We start from the raw sequence: 15,646 nt of genomic DNA on the forward strand, positions 1-15,646 counted from the left end.
CCGCGCAGCGGGAGCCGCCCACGGCTCCCGGCGCCGGGGGCGGGATCAGAGCACGCACGGCGGCATGACGCAGGACCGCAGCTGGCCTCGTTCTGGGCGCCGCCGCCGCTTTGAGGCGGAGTAGGATGAGGCCCGCGGCCGCGGCTCCGGCGTCGGCAGGGGCAGCAGCAGCTGAGGCAGCAGCTGAGGCAGCCGAGACGGCCGCGCCCCCCCCTCCTGACCTGGATTAGGCCCAGCAGCTCCGTGACCGCCGCCGCCCCGCGGGGGGGCGGGGTGGGGAAGTGCTTCGTCTCCCCGCCCCCCCCCCCCATTGCCGCCTCGCAGGAGGCAACCGCCGCGACCCCAGCGGAGCCCGCGGCCCAGCCTTGAGCCCCCACTCTCGGGGGCTGGCATGAGCGGCCCTTCGGCGGCACCGGGGGGCGGGGGAGCCGCCGCCGCCTGAGCCCCGGCCTGCCGTCCGACCCCACCTCGCTGACCGAGGCTGACCGCGGAGCGTGCGAACGACCCCGCCACTGCTTTCTTCCTCCCCTAGATTACACATCTTAGCTCCGGAAGATGGGGAACTGCCTCAAATCCCCCACGTCGGATGACATCTCCCTGCTTCACGAGTCTCAGTCCGACCGGGCTAGTTTTGGCGAGGGAACGGAGCCGGATCAGGAGCCGCCGCCGCCATATCAGGTAGGGGAGGGTGTGTGTTGGGGAGGAGGGGGTGCGTGGAGTAGAGGCAGCTCCGGGCAGAGATTGAGGGGACTTCGGGTCTGTCACTGCTCCTGGTCTTGGCAAGGCCTGGCTTGAGGGGCGTCGACCCTCTTAGGCCAGGATCTGAGGGTGACTACTCCCTACTCCCAGTTGGGGGGGATCCTTCACCTCCCCTCAGGTACGGTGTGGGGATGGTACTCTCTGTCCTTGAGTTCTGGGATCCGAGTATGTGATCCCCTTGGCCAGTGACTGGCGGTTCGCTTGTGAATTTGGGAATGCCATTCTCCTTTTATGTTTAAATCGTGGAGTCTGAGCTGTGAGGTTTGGGGATGATTTCCTCATCGCAGCGCCAGCTGGACTGTGTGTTCTGGATAGGTGGTTGCCCCCCACCCCATTTATATTATGTTGTATGTTCATCCTCTCCTCCCTCCTCTTTCCCCTGTGTGTTTGTTAATTGGATCTGGTAGGTGTTCATTTCTCCTACAAGAGAAAAGATCTTAAAGTGGTTTTATTCCCAGCAACGTTAAGAGTTACTTGTTTATATATACGTATTTTTAATCCCTCCTCCTTTTGCTCCACCCCTATGACACACCTTGTAAATGCGCTGGTTCAATAAAACTTGATTATCTTGAACTTTGGAAACCTCTAAACTTGACTTAAATGCCTTCTGTTAATCCCTTTGTGTCCAAGTCTTGCTCCTGAATGGTTTCATTGCTTTTTGTAGAGCAATCAGCAGTCCCATCTGTTTACACAATTAATGAAAAGCTAAGACCTCTTGAACTCAAAATAGATATGTAGATGTTATAGTCCATAATATATATAAAAACCTTTCCTCTACTTTTCACTTTTAAATGAAATTGTTAAAAACTTTTTTTCCAGAGGGCCTTGGATAGTTAAGTGGCTTAATTTTTTTTCTTGAAGGAGATTTAGTTTTCTAACTGGGCAGTCTCCTTTGTTGTTTCATGTGGTGACATCATTATCTAGTGTTGTTCTTTTTTCATTCCTGTGTAAACCAGTGTCTCATCACACCAGAAAAACCTGATCACATATGCTGGTTTTCCAAATAAAACCCACAGGGGCCTTTCATATACACCAGTAAAGTCCAGTCTTAAAATTGTGACATACAGAAGTCTCTATGACTTATCTCTCACTTTTCTGTATTCCAGGCCTACCAAATACACCATCCTGTTCACCTCTCTCTCTGCCTTTGCTCCTGTTGCTCCCTTTGCTAGGATCCCTTCCCCCAAGGTCGGCCAGGTGAACATCTAATCCTCTTTAAGGACTCAGCTCTCCTGTTACCTCTGTCCAGTCTCTGCATTCCCCTCCCTTCCTCTGTGAATCCATCACTCCCTTGTTTCCCTCTTTCAGACCCTCTATTCCATAAGCAGCACATACAACACTTGGGTGTTAATATCCTTGTTTAGTACATGAATGTTTCATCCTAAAGGCATTTCCCTCCTTACCTAGTGTAAATTGCATGCAGGTGGGGACCCTGCATCTGTTATTTCCCCAGCATCTGGTTCATAATACTCAGTAGTTTGAGGTAAGTGAAGACTATAAGCCCTTGAGAACAAGGACTGTGTCCTCAATGCTTTGTGAAATTACTGGCACTTAAGAAGCACTTATGTTGAATGAATTAACGAATTTGAATTCAGTACTGTGTGTTTTATAAGTTCATACACCTGTTTCTTCCAAACATTGTCACAGGGAAGTCTTAATCTTTGTGATTCTTTAAAGATTTCACTCCTCATTTCCCTCAAATACTATAGGACAGTATGCTTATTTCAGTCTCATGAGCAAATTTTTTTGAGGTATGATTTTTATTTCAAAATCTCTTTCCATGGTCCCTAATCCCTTTCCAGACAAATTTACTGTCTTGACTTAACTGCCCTTTTTCTCATCCTTATCATAATACAGTGTTATGGATAACTTCTGTGGTATTTATGGGAATTGTATTTGCCTTTTCCAGGAGGAAGAGATGATAATGAGAAGTTTTTTGGTGTCATGAAGGAACATTTTTTGAAACATGTTATTTGTGACTGGGAATTTTTGTGGTTGCCCTTTCCTGAAGTGAATGACGCACATACTGATAAGCCAGTTTGGTATCAATTGAAAGAAAATAATTTCTTTAAAAGATGGGAGCATTAAAAAAACTTGTAGAAAAAACTTTTTCCCCTCCCAAAGGAAATAAGATTTTTAGTAATGATTTATTTAGATGATCTAAGAAACACAAGTCCAAGGGCAATGATTTATATATTCAGTAGACAGAAGTAACATTTTTTTCTTCAAAAATAGTATATAATTAACAGAGCTACAGGAGTTATCAGCTTATTTCTTTAAAGAATAGTCTCAGGGACACCTGGGTGGCTCAGCTGGTTAAGTGTCCAGACTTAATTTCAGCTCAGGTCACCTCATGGTTTATGGGATCAAGCCCCACCTTGGACTCTGCACTGAAAGTGCAGAGCCTACTTGGGATTCTCTCTCTGCCCCTTGGGCGTGACCTCTCTCTCTCTCTAAAAATAAACATTAAAAAAAAGGTCTTAGCTGCAGTAGGATTTTTTAAAATTCAGAAAGGCAATAGCTGGTTGTAAGGGAACACACTTAGTATTTTTCTGTAGTTGGTAGTTTAAGAGATGTCCTTTGTAGTGCATGAGATTCATGTATGCCAAGAACTTTATATACTAAACTTCTCAGTTTAACTTATTTCCTATTAGCAGTATCTGATTTATTTATGTTTAAAAAGTAAATACTATACCATTATGATAAGTTTATAGGAAGTACCTGTTTCTTTCCTGGATTTGTTTAGTATCCTCCTAACTGGTCTCCCTGCATTCACCTTTGTCTTCCCTATAGTCTGTTCTTAACCCAGCAGCCAGAGTGATTCTGGTAAAACAGATCTTGTCACTCGGCTCAACCTTCTGTGGATCACCATTTCATTCACAGTAAAAGCCAAATTCCGTAGTGTCCCATAAACCCTACATAATCTTTATACCCCCACATATATCTCTTGACGCCTCTCTTACTATTCCTCCCCTGCTGGCTTCTCTTTTACCTTCTCTGGCCTGCTTGTTTCTAGGATACTCCAAGACGTGTGTATTCCTTGGTTGTTTTTATGCCTGGAGTACTCTTCCCCAGGTATTACTGTGGCTGACTCCCTCACTTCCTTCAAGTCTTTACTTAAATGACACCTTCATAAACCCTCTCTGAACACCTTAAGTTAAAATTACAACCTACCCCAACACCCTGGAATTCTCCCTTACCCTGTTCTATTTTTTTCCCCATAGTGTTTATCACTCTCTAACACACTGTCTTAACTATGTGTATTGCTTATTATCTGTCTTCTCCCACTAGGGCTAAGCTTCTTAAGGAAAGTAACAGTAACTGGCATACATTAGGCCCTCAATTATTGGTTGAATGAGTGGATTTTTTTTAAATTTATTCATTTTTTGAGAGACAGAGCGTGAGTGGGGGAGGGGCAGAGAGAGAGGGAGACACAGAATCCAAAGCAAACTCCAGGTTGTGAACTGACAGCACAGAGCCCAACGCAAGGCTTGAACTCAATGAGATCAGTCGGCTTAACCTACTGAACCACCCAGGCGCCCAGAATGGATTTGTTTTAAATGAATTAATATATTTTGAGGCCAATGCAGTTTAATGTCTTGTAGGAATTATGCATATTCCTAGTGACTTCATTCTTTTATTATGGATCATTTTCAAGCAATCCTAAAAATAAAATTTCAGTAATATTAAATATAGGAATTGGTTTAAAATAATTATAAAATTATTTAGGGTTTTTTTTCACTGTATTCTATAACAAAATGTTTTTTTATGAGAAACTATTTGAATTCTTGTCCTTAAAGAAATGGGAGGGAAGAGGTTAGAGCTTTTCTTGAATTATAAGGTAAAAACAAAGAAATTGGGCACACCCTATACCCTCTCCTTCCTGAATCTTTAAAAAGAATACAAAGGAAATCTGCCAATCAAAGACAGTCTTAGAACGGTTGTGAGAGGGAAGATAAATCATGAAAGGCTGGAGTATGAAGGTCCATAAGAGGAAAGGTCAGCTGGTAGCCCAATACTGAAAGGTATATATGAACAGGTTTAAGACCTCCCTCCATTTATCATAGGATAATTCAGGAGTAGCACTTTGTTAAAAAGCTTAATATTCATAGAGCAACAACAAAAGCTGCTTTACAGTATTTCTATCTTAATACTGTGTATATATTTATATAAATATAAAGATTGGTACCTCAGTTTTGCAGTGGTTAGTTTGGGATTTACTGATCTCATCATCCTGTCGTATACTTTAATTCATTTGGGATTTTAATATCAGAAGAAAATATATTATTGTTAATACAGCAGTGAGTGCAATTGTAGCTCTGAATTTGGAGTCAGATGGATCGGAGTTCCAAGCCTGATTGTCACTTACGTGTAAAATAAGTTAACAGATTATATTGTGTTTTAAGGAACTTCTTTCATGAATAACAACATTTTGGATATTTCAATTTTTTTTAATATTTATTTTTGAGAGAGTGAGAGTGAGTGAGTCTGAGTGGGGGAGGGGCAGACAGAGGGAGACACAGAATCCAAAGCAAGCTCCAGGCTCTGAACTGTCAGCACAGAGCCTGATATGGGGCTCCAACCCATGAACTATGAGATCATGACATGAGCGGAAATCGGACACTCAACCGACTGAGCCACCCAGGTGCCCAACATTTTGGATATTTCAAATTGTGACTGAATAAAGCTTTCTTCAAGATAACTTAAAAAAAAAAACAAAAGGCTTAGATTTGTTTGGAACTCATTAAAAGTAACCCATCTCCTTTAAAAATCTAGAATATAATAAAATACTGCATTTTTAAGTATTAAAATTAATACCTTGTAATAAATTAATACCTGTAATAAAATTAATACCTTGTTTTTCTGATAACAGTATGAAGTTAAATTTAGGTATTTGAAGATTTTTTTATGTATTACATTTTCTCTGACTCTTTGGTGGAAATTACCTCAATCTGTATTTCACACATCTTCATCTTATTATTTAACTTAAAAAAAAATTACTTTGTGTGATATTTTATCCCTCCCCTCTTAAAGTTTTCTTTTCCTTAAAGTGCAGATCAGTTCCAATCTCTTTGACAAAGCCTTCCCTGACCATTTTTGTTTGTAGTATTTTTGTTCATAATATTTATCTGGAAATCATGTATTGCTTGATTAGTTCTTAGTGCTTTAACAATGATTATTTTTCCAAATTAGTTACTTTAAAAATGAGAATGATGTGTTAAGATTTTAAAAATTTCTCAGTGGAGTGGAATGGCATTCTACACATTGTAGATACCTAGTGCCTAACTTAGAACTGTGCCTTTTCCCTTTTATACTGTCAGCATCATGATTGAAGTCCTCTAATGGTCTCCTCTCTTCCCCATTCATTTCATTCTTCAATGCTTGATAAACCTATCTAGATCAGATCCCTTGCCTCTTAATCCATAATGATTCTTCATGACTTACTACTGAAGATCTCTGTATTAGCAATCAAAGTCATGATCTGGCTCCTCACATACTTTTCCAGCTTTTTGTGTTCTTGTATACAACTTCTACTTGAGTCAGCCTGAAAAGTTTGCTATATTCTGTATATGCGTTCTGCTTTCTTGCTGTCGCTCTTCGGTTCCCATTGCCCAGAATTCTCTTCCTTAATTGTTCCTGGTATAAATTCTAGTTTTCAGGGTCCAGCTCAAATGCCATGAATCCTTTTCTGGTTTCCCCAATTTGAATAACATCTTACTCTGAACTCCTTTAGTACTTTACCACTATTAGGACACTTTACCCTTCCTATTTGATTTTATTCATAACAGTGTCATACCTCTTCTGTGAGACTACAACTCTGATTCATCTTTGCATTCCTAGAGCTGTGCTTTTCACATAGCAGGCACTCAAATACTTGAATAAATGTGAAAATCAGTTACTGGATTTTTCTGTTAAGTGGGAAGTTTTATGGTTGTTTGCTTCTATATGAATTGTTCCAGAATCCTGTGCCTTTGGCCTTTGTACTTTAAAGGATTCTGCTGTTTGTGTCTACCACATTATCTGTTTGATCTGTATACATTTTTGTTCTGTCACTTCTAATTTATAGAGTATATGAACTTTTTCATTTGAGATTGGTTTGTGTTCTGGTGGTTTAGCTTGCCTTGGTTTGTTTTTTTTGTTTTGTTTTGTTTTTAAAGATACTGCTTATTTGTTACCATTGTTGCAAGCGTTTTATTTATTTGTTTATGCCTGAAACCCATTCTGGGTGTTCTTTAATTAAGGCTGATTCTTTGCCATTAAGAATGTACCTACCTTTAAGAGTAGGACAGTTTACATGTCACAGTTTAATTCTAGAGCTAATTATAGGGTAACTTGAGAAGATAGGGGTAATGAGTTACTTGTCCCTAAGATCTGAGAGGTTGACTTCCTTAAAATATTGAGTTAATACTTTCTAGAAACATCCATATTTTGTAAAATTTCAATTTATTAAAATCTTAGTATAATACTTTAGGTAGAATGAGAGTCTTCTTTTTAAAGATCTTAATTTTATTTGGCTTCTAAATAGAAAAAGTGTCACAGAATGACTAGTATAAGTTCTCCCTTCAACTTGTGCCACTTTTTCTCTTTTGTCTTCTGTCTTTACTATGTCTTAGCCAAGTTAAATTCTGTAAATGAGGAGAGGAATGAAAGGAAGATAATTGTAAATACAATTAGAATTAGATGTTATATTTGTCATCTTGCCTCCAGCCATTTCTGAATATAATTATCTTCTGTGTATAACCTTCCTTCAAGCAAAGAGTTAGGGATGATCTTTTTCTGTCCTGTATTCAAATAGGCTATTAAATAGGCTGTAACAAATTTTTAGAAGTTGATTCCTTTCCAGTAACTTTTAATACTGAATATAACAAATATTTATGATAGTTAACATGCTCAGAATTCAGGATCTTTGCAATTGGTATATAAATGAAGTGGTAGAGATAATAAAGACTAAGAGTGGAAATATGAGTGAAAGAGAAGGCAAAACTGGCTAATAGCTAAAGTGTGTGTTTTTAATGGCAAAAGAGATTGCTACATGCAATTGAAAAGTAAAGTGATAACGGAGAACTAAATATATTCTGCTCTTGGATAATCTGGCTGACCTTTTGATTCTGATATTCAACTTGGCTTTATGATATGTTCCTTTTGAGTCTTAGAGTTCCTTATTTTAACTGATCAGGAATACTTTTGAGTTCAATTTAATATGAATGCATATATACGTATCTTTTAATTAAATAGCCAACATGGAGTGTGCTCCCAGAGGCCAGTTGAGTAATTATCTTGTTACTTAACCCAGAGAGCATATCTTAAAGTAACTAAGGGATATGAAATTGTGGGAACGAAGAAAGCAATCCTGCAGATATATTTGTTTCTAAATTTATTAAAACTTTTCTGAATTCTTACAAAACTGAATGGTTTTAAAAAGAGTGAAACTTGTATAACTGGCCCAGCTAGCTAAAATTACATGTAATGGGGGCCCATGGGTGGCTCAGTCGGTTAAGTGTCTGACTTTGGCTTAGGTCATGATCTCGTGATTCGAGAGTTTGAGCTCTGTGTGGGGCTCTGTGCTAACAGCTCAGAGCCTGGAGCCTGCTTTGGATTCTGTCTCCCTCTCTACCCCTCTCCCTCTGGTACTCTGTCTCTCTGTCTCTCTCTCTCTCTCTCAAAAATAAACATTAAAAACATTTCTTTTAATTCCATGTAATTTTGTATAAAAATTTCTTTTAAAAATTTTTTTTATTTTTGGAGTGGGAGCAGAGAGGGAGGCTCCATGCTGTAAGCACGGGGCTCAAACTCACAAACCATGACCTCATGACCTGAGCTGAAATCAAAAGTTGATGCTTAACCAATTGAACCACCCAGGCACCCCAACAATTTAATTCTTATATTTGTGGGGGGAAAAGCATTTTATCATAAACTGAGTAAGTAAGGCTTTAAAGATAAAAACCAGGACACTCCATAACAGTCTTTTTTTTTTTTTTTTTTATCAGTCAGCAAGTTTATGTTACGCCCAAGGGGAAAGGAAAATGAGCCCTTTACCCCTAAGGAGCTACCATTTTATTTTAGTTAAGGGGATGAGATTAATGGATGTACAGGAAGCATTTGTTAGTCTGATGAAACAGTATATATACTGAATGAAGTATTAAATTGATGTAGACTTTGGAAGTTGGGGGATCAATTTTGTGATACAGCAGTGAATCACAAATTTACTTTTTAGCTTCTGAAGATTTCAGGTGAAGTCTTACATGAACATTGGTGTAAGAAATGGAATAAAAACAAAAGAGTTGCCCTGAATAAAATATGAGTGGGGGATCTTGGAGCCAAAAGAGTAATCAGTAGGTGGTGAACATGAATTTAGAGAGAGTTGTATAATTGTGTTACATTAAAGTAATAATATACGTGTGTAAATAGATTTTTTTATTTATTATGTACACTGAAGAGTATATCTTTAACAGTATATAACTAATAGTATCTTAAGTATATAGCCCGGTGAATTTTTGCATGTTATAACCACCGTCAAGATACATAGCCTGTTTCTAACCCGAGAAGTCTCCCTCATACCTCCTCCAACAGTCAATATCCCTTTGCCAAAGACAACCACTATTTTTTTAAGTTTATTTATTTTGAGAGAGTTATCTTTAACATAACTAATAGTATCCTAAACTGTATAGTCCAGTGAACTTCTACATGTTATAACCACCATCAAGATAATATAGCCTGTTTCTAATCCCAAAAGATTGTACTCATATTTCCTCCAACAGTCAGTACCCCTTTGCCAAAGATAACTGCTATTTTTTCTTTTAAAGCTTATTTATTTTGAGGCAGAGTATGAGCAGGGGAGGGGCAGAGAATGGGAATGAGAATCCCAAGCAAACCCTGCAGTGTCAGCACAGAGCCTGATGCGGGGCTCCAACTCATGAACTGTGAGATCATGACCTGAGCCAAAATTAAGAGTTAGATGCTTAACCAACTGAGCCACCCAGGCGCCTGATAGCTGCTGTTCTGACCTTATCACCATATTCGTTTTGCCTAGTTTTGAACTTAAATAAAATAATAGTTCATTCAACATTCAATATATGAATAACATAAAATTCATTTATGTTATTTATGTAGCAGTAGTTTATAATTTTCAATGCTGTATTCAGCTGTATAAATCTACATTTTTTCATTCCATTCTATTGATGTATATTTGGGTTCTGTTAGCTTTTGACTATATAAATCTGCTGTGAACATTCTTTTTATGTACATAATGTACATAACTATTTTATTTTGGGTATATAGTCTTTCCCACAGCATTTTATTACAGAATTTTTAAAAAATAAAGAAGTTGACAGAATTGTTTGAACACGCATATTCCTATGACTTAGATTCTGTGCATTTTGCTATTTGTTTTAACGCATATCCATCTCACCTATCAATCCATCTTATTTGTTGATGCATTTCAAAATAAATCGATAAGTAGTTTTCCAAAGTGGTTTATCAATTTACACTCCTATCAGCTATGTATGAGAGTTCTGTTTGCTCTGCATCCTTACCAGCACCTGGTAGTATCAGTCTGTTTTATTTTAGACATTTTGTTAAGTGTGTAGAAGTCTTTTCATTGTGGTTTTAACTTGCATTTCCCCAGTGAGAAATGCATACCAATATGCTTACTAGTATGTGGTCTTTTGTCGCTGGCCTTTTTCACTTAGCATAGTTTTCAGGATTCATCTGTGTTGTAGCATGTATTAGGACTTCATTCCTTTTTATTGTGAAATATTCCTTTGTATGAATCTACCACATTTTGTTTAGCCATTGTTCAATTAATGAACATTTGGGTTTCCACTTTTTGGCTGTTAGAACACTGCTATGGACATTTGTGTAAAAGTTTAAAAAATTTTTTTTAACATTTATTTGTTTTTGAAAGGCAGAGAGAGACAGAGTGCAGATGGGGGGAGGGGCAGACAGAGAGGGAGATACAGAAACAGAAGCAGGATCCAGGCTCCGAGCTATCAGCACAGAGCCTAATGCAGGGCTCAAACTCACGGACCGCGAGATCATGACCTGAGCCGAAGTCGGCCACTTACCCGACTGAGCCACCCAGGCGCCCCTGTGTAAAAGTTTTAAATAAATGTCTTTTCATTTCTCCTCTTTATACACCTGTTAGTGGAATTGCTGTGTCATGATTCCATGTTTAACCTTTTCAGGAACTACCAGACCATTTCCAAAGTACTTTTACCATTTTATATTCCCACCAGCCGTGCACAAGAGTTCCAATTTTTGCACATAGTTGCCAAAGCGTATTGTCTGCTTTTATTGTAGCCATCTTAGTGGCTATAAAGGGGTATCTCATTGTGGTTTTGATTGCATTTCCCTGAAGGCTAATAATGTTGAGCATGTTGGGGTACTTGGGTGGCCCAGTTGGTTGAGTGTCCAGCTTGATTTCTGCTCACATCGGTGAGATTGAGCCCTGCATTGGGCTTTGCACAGGGCGTGAAGTCTGCTTAAGATTCTCTCTCTCCCTTTGCCCCTCTTCCCTGCTCGTACACTCACTCTCTCTAGAAAAAAAAAAAATGTTGAGCATCTTTTTATGTGCTTGTTGGCATTTGTATATCTTCTTTGGAGAAGTATTCAAATTCTTTGGCTATTTTCATTCTTTAATTTTATTATTTTTTTTTGGAAAGAATGCAAGTGGGGGAGAGGGAGCAAGGGGGAGAGAGAGAGAGAGAGAGAGAATGAGAATATCTTAAGTGGGGCTTGATCCCACCACCCTGGGACCATGACCCAAGCTGAAATCAAGAGCCAGATGCTCCACCAACTGAGCCATCCAGGCACACCCCCTTTGTCTATTTTTAATCAGGTTGTCTTTATTATTGAGTTGCTTGCAAGAGTTTTTTATATATTCCAGTCCCTTGTAAGATATATGATTTGCAAAAAAGTTTTCTACCATTTTGTTGGTTTTTTCACTTTCTCAGTGGTGTTATTTGAAGCACAAAAGTTAATAATTTTTTTGAAGCCCAGTTTATTTTTTCTTTTGCCATTTGAATTTTTGATGTTGTGTCTAAGAAGTTTGGCCGAACCAACAGTCAAAAAGATTTACTCTTTTGTTATATTTTCAGTTCTCACATTTTAGGTATAGATTCATTTTGAGTTAATTTTTCTGAATGGAAGGACCAAATTTATTCTTTTGCAAGTGACTGTCCTGTTACAGCACCATTTGTTGAAAAGAGTATTCATCCCCTGTTGTCTTGTCATTCCTGCCCCTAATCAATCGTCATAAATACAGGGGTTTATTTCTGGACTCTTCAGTTATGTTCCATTGATTTTTATATCTATCCTTAGTGCTAATACTACACTAACTGTAATATGTTTTGAATTCAGAAGTGTGAATTTTCCAACTTTATTCTTATCATTCAACATTGTTTTGGCTATTCTTAGTCCCTTTTAATTCCATATGAATTTTAGGATCAGCTGTCAATTTCTGTAAATAAGCCAGCTGGGATTTTGATAGGGCCACTTGAACTTTTTTTTAAGTGAATGTACACTGAAACATAATTTTCATCCAAAGTCCATAGTTTATATTAAAGTTCACTCTTTGTGTACATTGAGTTTGAACAAGGGTATAATGACATAGATCCACCATTAGAGCATCATTCATAAGTTTCCCTGACCTAAAAAAATCCTCTAGGCTTCACCTTCCCTCCCTCCTTCTGATCCCTGACATCTACTGAGCCTTTTACTTTCACCATAGTTTTGCCTTTTCTAGGATGTCATATAGTTAGAATCATAGAGGATGGGGCCTTTCCAGATTGTCTTCTTTCATTTAGTAATATAAAATAAAATTCCTCCATGTCTATCCATGGCTTAAGAACTCATTTCTTTTTAGCACTGAATGGTATTCTGTTTTCTTGATGTACCACAGTTTATCCTTTTACCTACTAAAGGACATCTTGATTACTTCCAAATAGTACTTATGAATGAATACAGCTGCTATGAACATCCACATGTACATTTTTGGGTGGACATAAGTTTTCAACTCCTTTAGGTAAATACCATGGAACACAGTTGCTAGATTGTATGTGGTTAAGAGTATGTTTGTTTTTGTAGGGAAACTGCCAAACTGTCTTATAGTGGCTGTGCCACATTGTATTCCCACCAGCAGTGAGTGAGATTTTCTATTGCTCCACATTTGATACTGTCAGTGTTTTGGATTTTACCATTCTAATAGGTTTTGTTTGTTTTAATTTGCAATTCTCAGTGCTTCTCAGTGTCATCCCCTTTACCCTTAGGTGGGACAGGATGGCAAGAGGAAGATGAGGTTGGATACTTCCCTTCCTCCATGTGGTAGGCTAGAACCAGTTGGATTTGAGTATTTCCATTTGATCAGATAGGTTAGGCTCTGATAAAACTTTCGCAGGTTGACTCTGGCAAAAGTTTCTCCAGAGTGCAGGCCGTGTTAAGAAGAATGCTCTGGTGTATATCAGAAGATCTTTTCCCTCCCCCTATTAGATGCATGAGGGGATTTTTCTCTGATATTTACTGTGGACCTGGTAGAGCTCTTGAAGATAAAGAGGTGGGGGCACCCCTGGAGTTTCTAACTCAGACTTGGGCACGCTAAACCTCTAGCAGTCTGTCAGTTACAATTCAAGTTTTCCTACCCTAGCACTGGTCTGCTTATGGATTTCTGCTCTGGTAAGTTTTGATTTTCTGTATACACTTGTCTGTCTAATTTTTGGGTCAGCAGTTTTCCCTGTGACCTCACTTCTCTGACAGATACAAGAAGAGTTGTTGGTTTTTCAGTTTGTTCAGTTTCTTTTGTTAGGATGGAGTGGTAGTTTGTAAGCACCTTACATGCCAGACCAGAAACTAGAAATTCTTAATTTCCATGATAATTCTATAAAAGTGAATATTATCCCATCTTACAGATAAAGAAACAGCTTTAGCAGTAGAGCCAGGCATCTATGAGATAGGAATTTTATTTTTTTTTATTTTTTATTAAAAAATTTTTTTTAACGTGTGTTCATTTTTGAGAGTGACACAGAGCTTGAGTGGGGAGGGGCAGAGAGAGAGGGAGACAAAGCATCTGAAACAGGCTCCAGGCTCCAAACTGTCAGCAGAGAGCCCAACGTGGGGCTCGAACCCATGAACCATGAGATCATTACCTGAGCTGACGTCAGGCGCTTAACTGATTGAGCCACCCAGGCACCCTGAGATGGGAATTTTAGACAGTAGAAGTAATTGTACATCATGACAAAGGAAAATAGATGTAATATGCCAGATTTGGCTCAAAGGCCATGGGAACATGGGAGTCCGTTTCCAGTAGAGTTAACCTGTCAGGAGAATGGGATATTGGAATGAAGTGGCTTTCACAAGGATAATTGAAGTAATGGGGTTCCTTTAAAATGGAGTGGGTCTTCTAAAAATATTTCATAAAGGTAGGTTTCATATAGCACAACAATGTTCTGCTAAATTGACAAAAATACCCCTGTGCTTAACATCTGTTTTGTCATTTGAGGATAAGCAGCCCTGCCAGCTCAGTGTAATATTGAAGGTAGCAATGTGTGTTTTGGTGTTTCTGTGTCGTTTCTGTCAGTGATTCTCCTTTCTGTCTAACTTTTCTCAACCACATCAATATAAGAAATGGCATATTCATCACTGGTTGATATTAAGGCACCAGGTCCTGTCTATTAATTAATGCTAATTGCAGCATAGTGTGGATGTGTTTTATTTAGTGTTACCTTCTTGTCTCATGTGTCCTGGTTTCTTCTCTTTCATTGTGATATTTTTTAAATGTGGAAGTAGTAGAATTAAGGGAGCTAAGAGGGCTCTGAAGCCAGAGGAACTAATAAGTAGTCAGTTCAGGGTAATAGTAATAGAGGAGCAAGGAGGTCCAGAAAACAAGTCTAAAAAAGAAATGAGTGGGGCGCCTGGGTGGCTCAGTCGGTTGGGCGTCCGGCTTTGGCTCAGGTCATGATCTCACGGTCTGTGAGTTCGAGCCCCGGGTCGGGCTCTGTGCTGACAGCTCAGAGCCTGGAGCCTGCTTCGGATTCTGTGTCCCCCTCTCTCTCTGCCCCTCCCCCGCTCATGCTCTGCCTCTCTCTGTCTCAGAAATAAACATTAAAAAAAAAAAAAAAAAGAAATGAGGTGGTAAAGTCACACAGAATGTAATGGATTCAGTTGTAGAAAGTACAATTGCAATTAGATTAAAGTGAGATTTACCAGTTTAAACAGGGATTTATTTTGGATAGATAAGTCTTGGGTAGAAAACTTCCTAGAATTACACATTTTAACAATTTTGTCAAGATTTTTTGTTCTAGTATAGTACCTTTGGTAACAATGTCTTACTCTCAACTGGGTCCTTTTTCAAACTTCACACCCCTCCCTTTTCATTGTTACTCCTTCCACATAAATCACCGAAATACTGACTTCTGAGCAGATTTCCATCTCATCTTACTGATTCAAAATTATTAAAAAGATTAGTTTATTATACTCAGGAAGTAGTAACAGTATCTTCAGAGTCTTGAATTAATTATGTAGGACTGTTTGCATTATTTGATGAAACCTATTCTTTTAATTCTTGTACCTGCTTTTTATCATTTTTTTTCCTCATTTTCTATTCCCACTATCAGATGGTTCTTCATCTCATGTTAATGCATCTGCCCTTGCTGTGCCTCTCATTCTGTGTATTGGAAAACCAGATAATCAGGCTTGTCATAATATTTCCTAGCAGCTGCCAATAGAGATTCCAAAGGCAGTACTGATGACTAAAGCAGCATTTTTATTTGTTAATAAAGTATTTGGGGATTTGGATACATGGCACCTTTTTATTTTTTTATTTAGAAAATTTTTTTCAATGTTTATTTTTGAAGGATAGAGACACAGAGAGTGAGCAGGGGAGGGGCAGAGAGAG

At 38.8% G+C, this 15,646-nt stretch overlaps 1 protein-coding gene across 1 annotated transcript in view; it reads left to right on the top strand.

The window, feature by feature from the left end:
- The first annotated feature begins 326 nt into the window (after nucleotides 1-326).
- The window catches only part of RNF11 (ring finger protein 11), a 38,999-nt gene continuing 23,679 nt past the window's right edge, over nucleotides 327-15,646 (top strand). Inside the window, exon 1 of the mRNA XM_007077224.2 lies at nucleotides 327-678. Coding sequence (XP_007077286.1) covers nucleotides 556-678 — 123 coding nt within the window. The 5' untranslated portion in view covers nucleotides 327-555. The remainder of the gene's footprint in view (nucleotides 679-15,646) is intronic.

This window comes from Panthera tigris, chromosome C1 (assembly GCF_018350195.1).
Source record: "Panthera tigris isolate Pti1 chromosome C1, P.tigris_Pti1_mat1.1, whole genome shotgun sequence".
Classification (NCBI taxonomy): domain Eukaryota; kingdom Metazoa; phylum Chordata; class Mammalia; order Carnivora; family Felidae; genus Panthera; species Panthera tigris.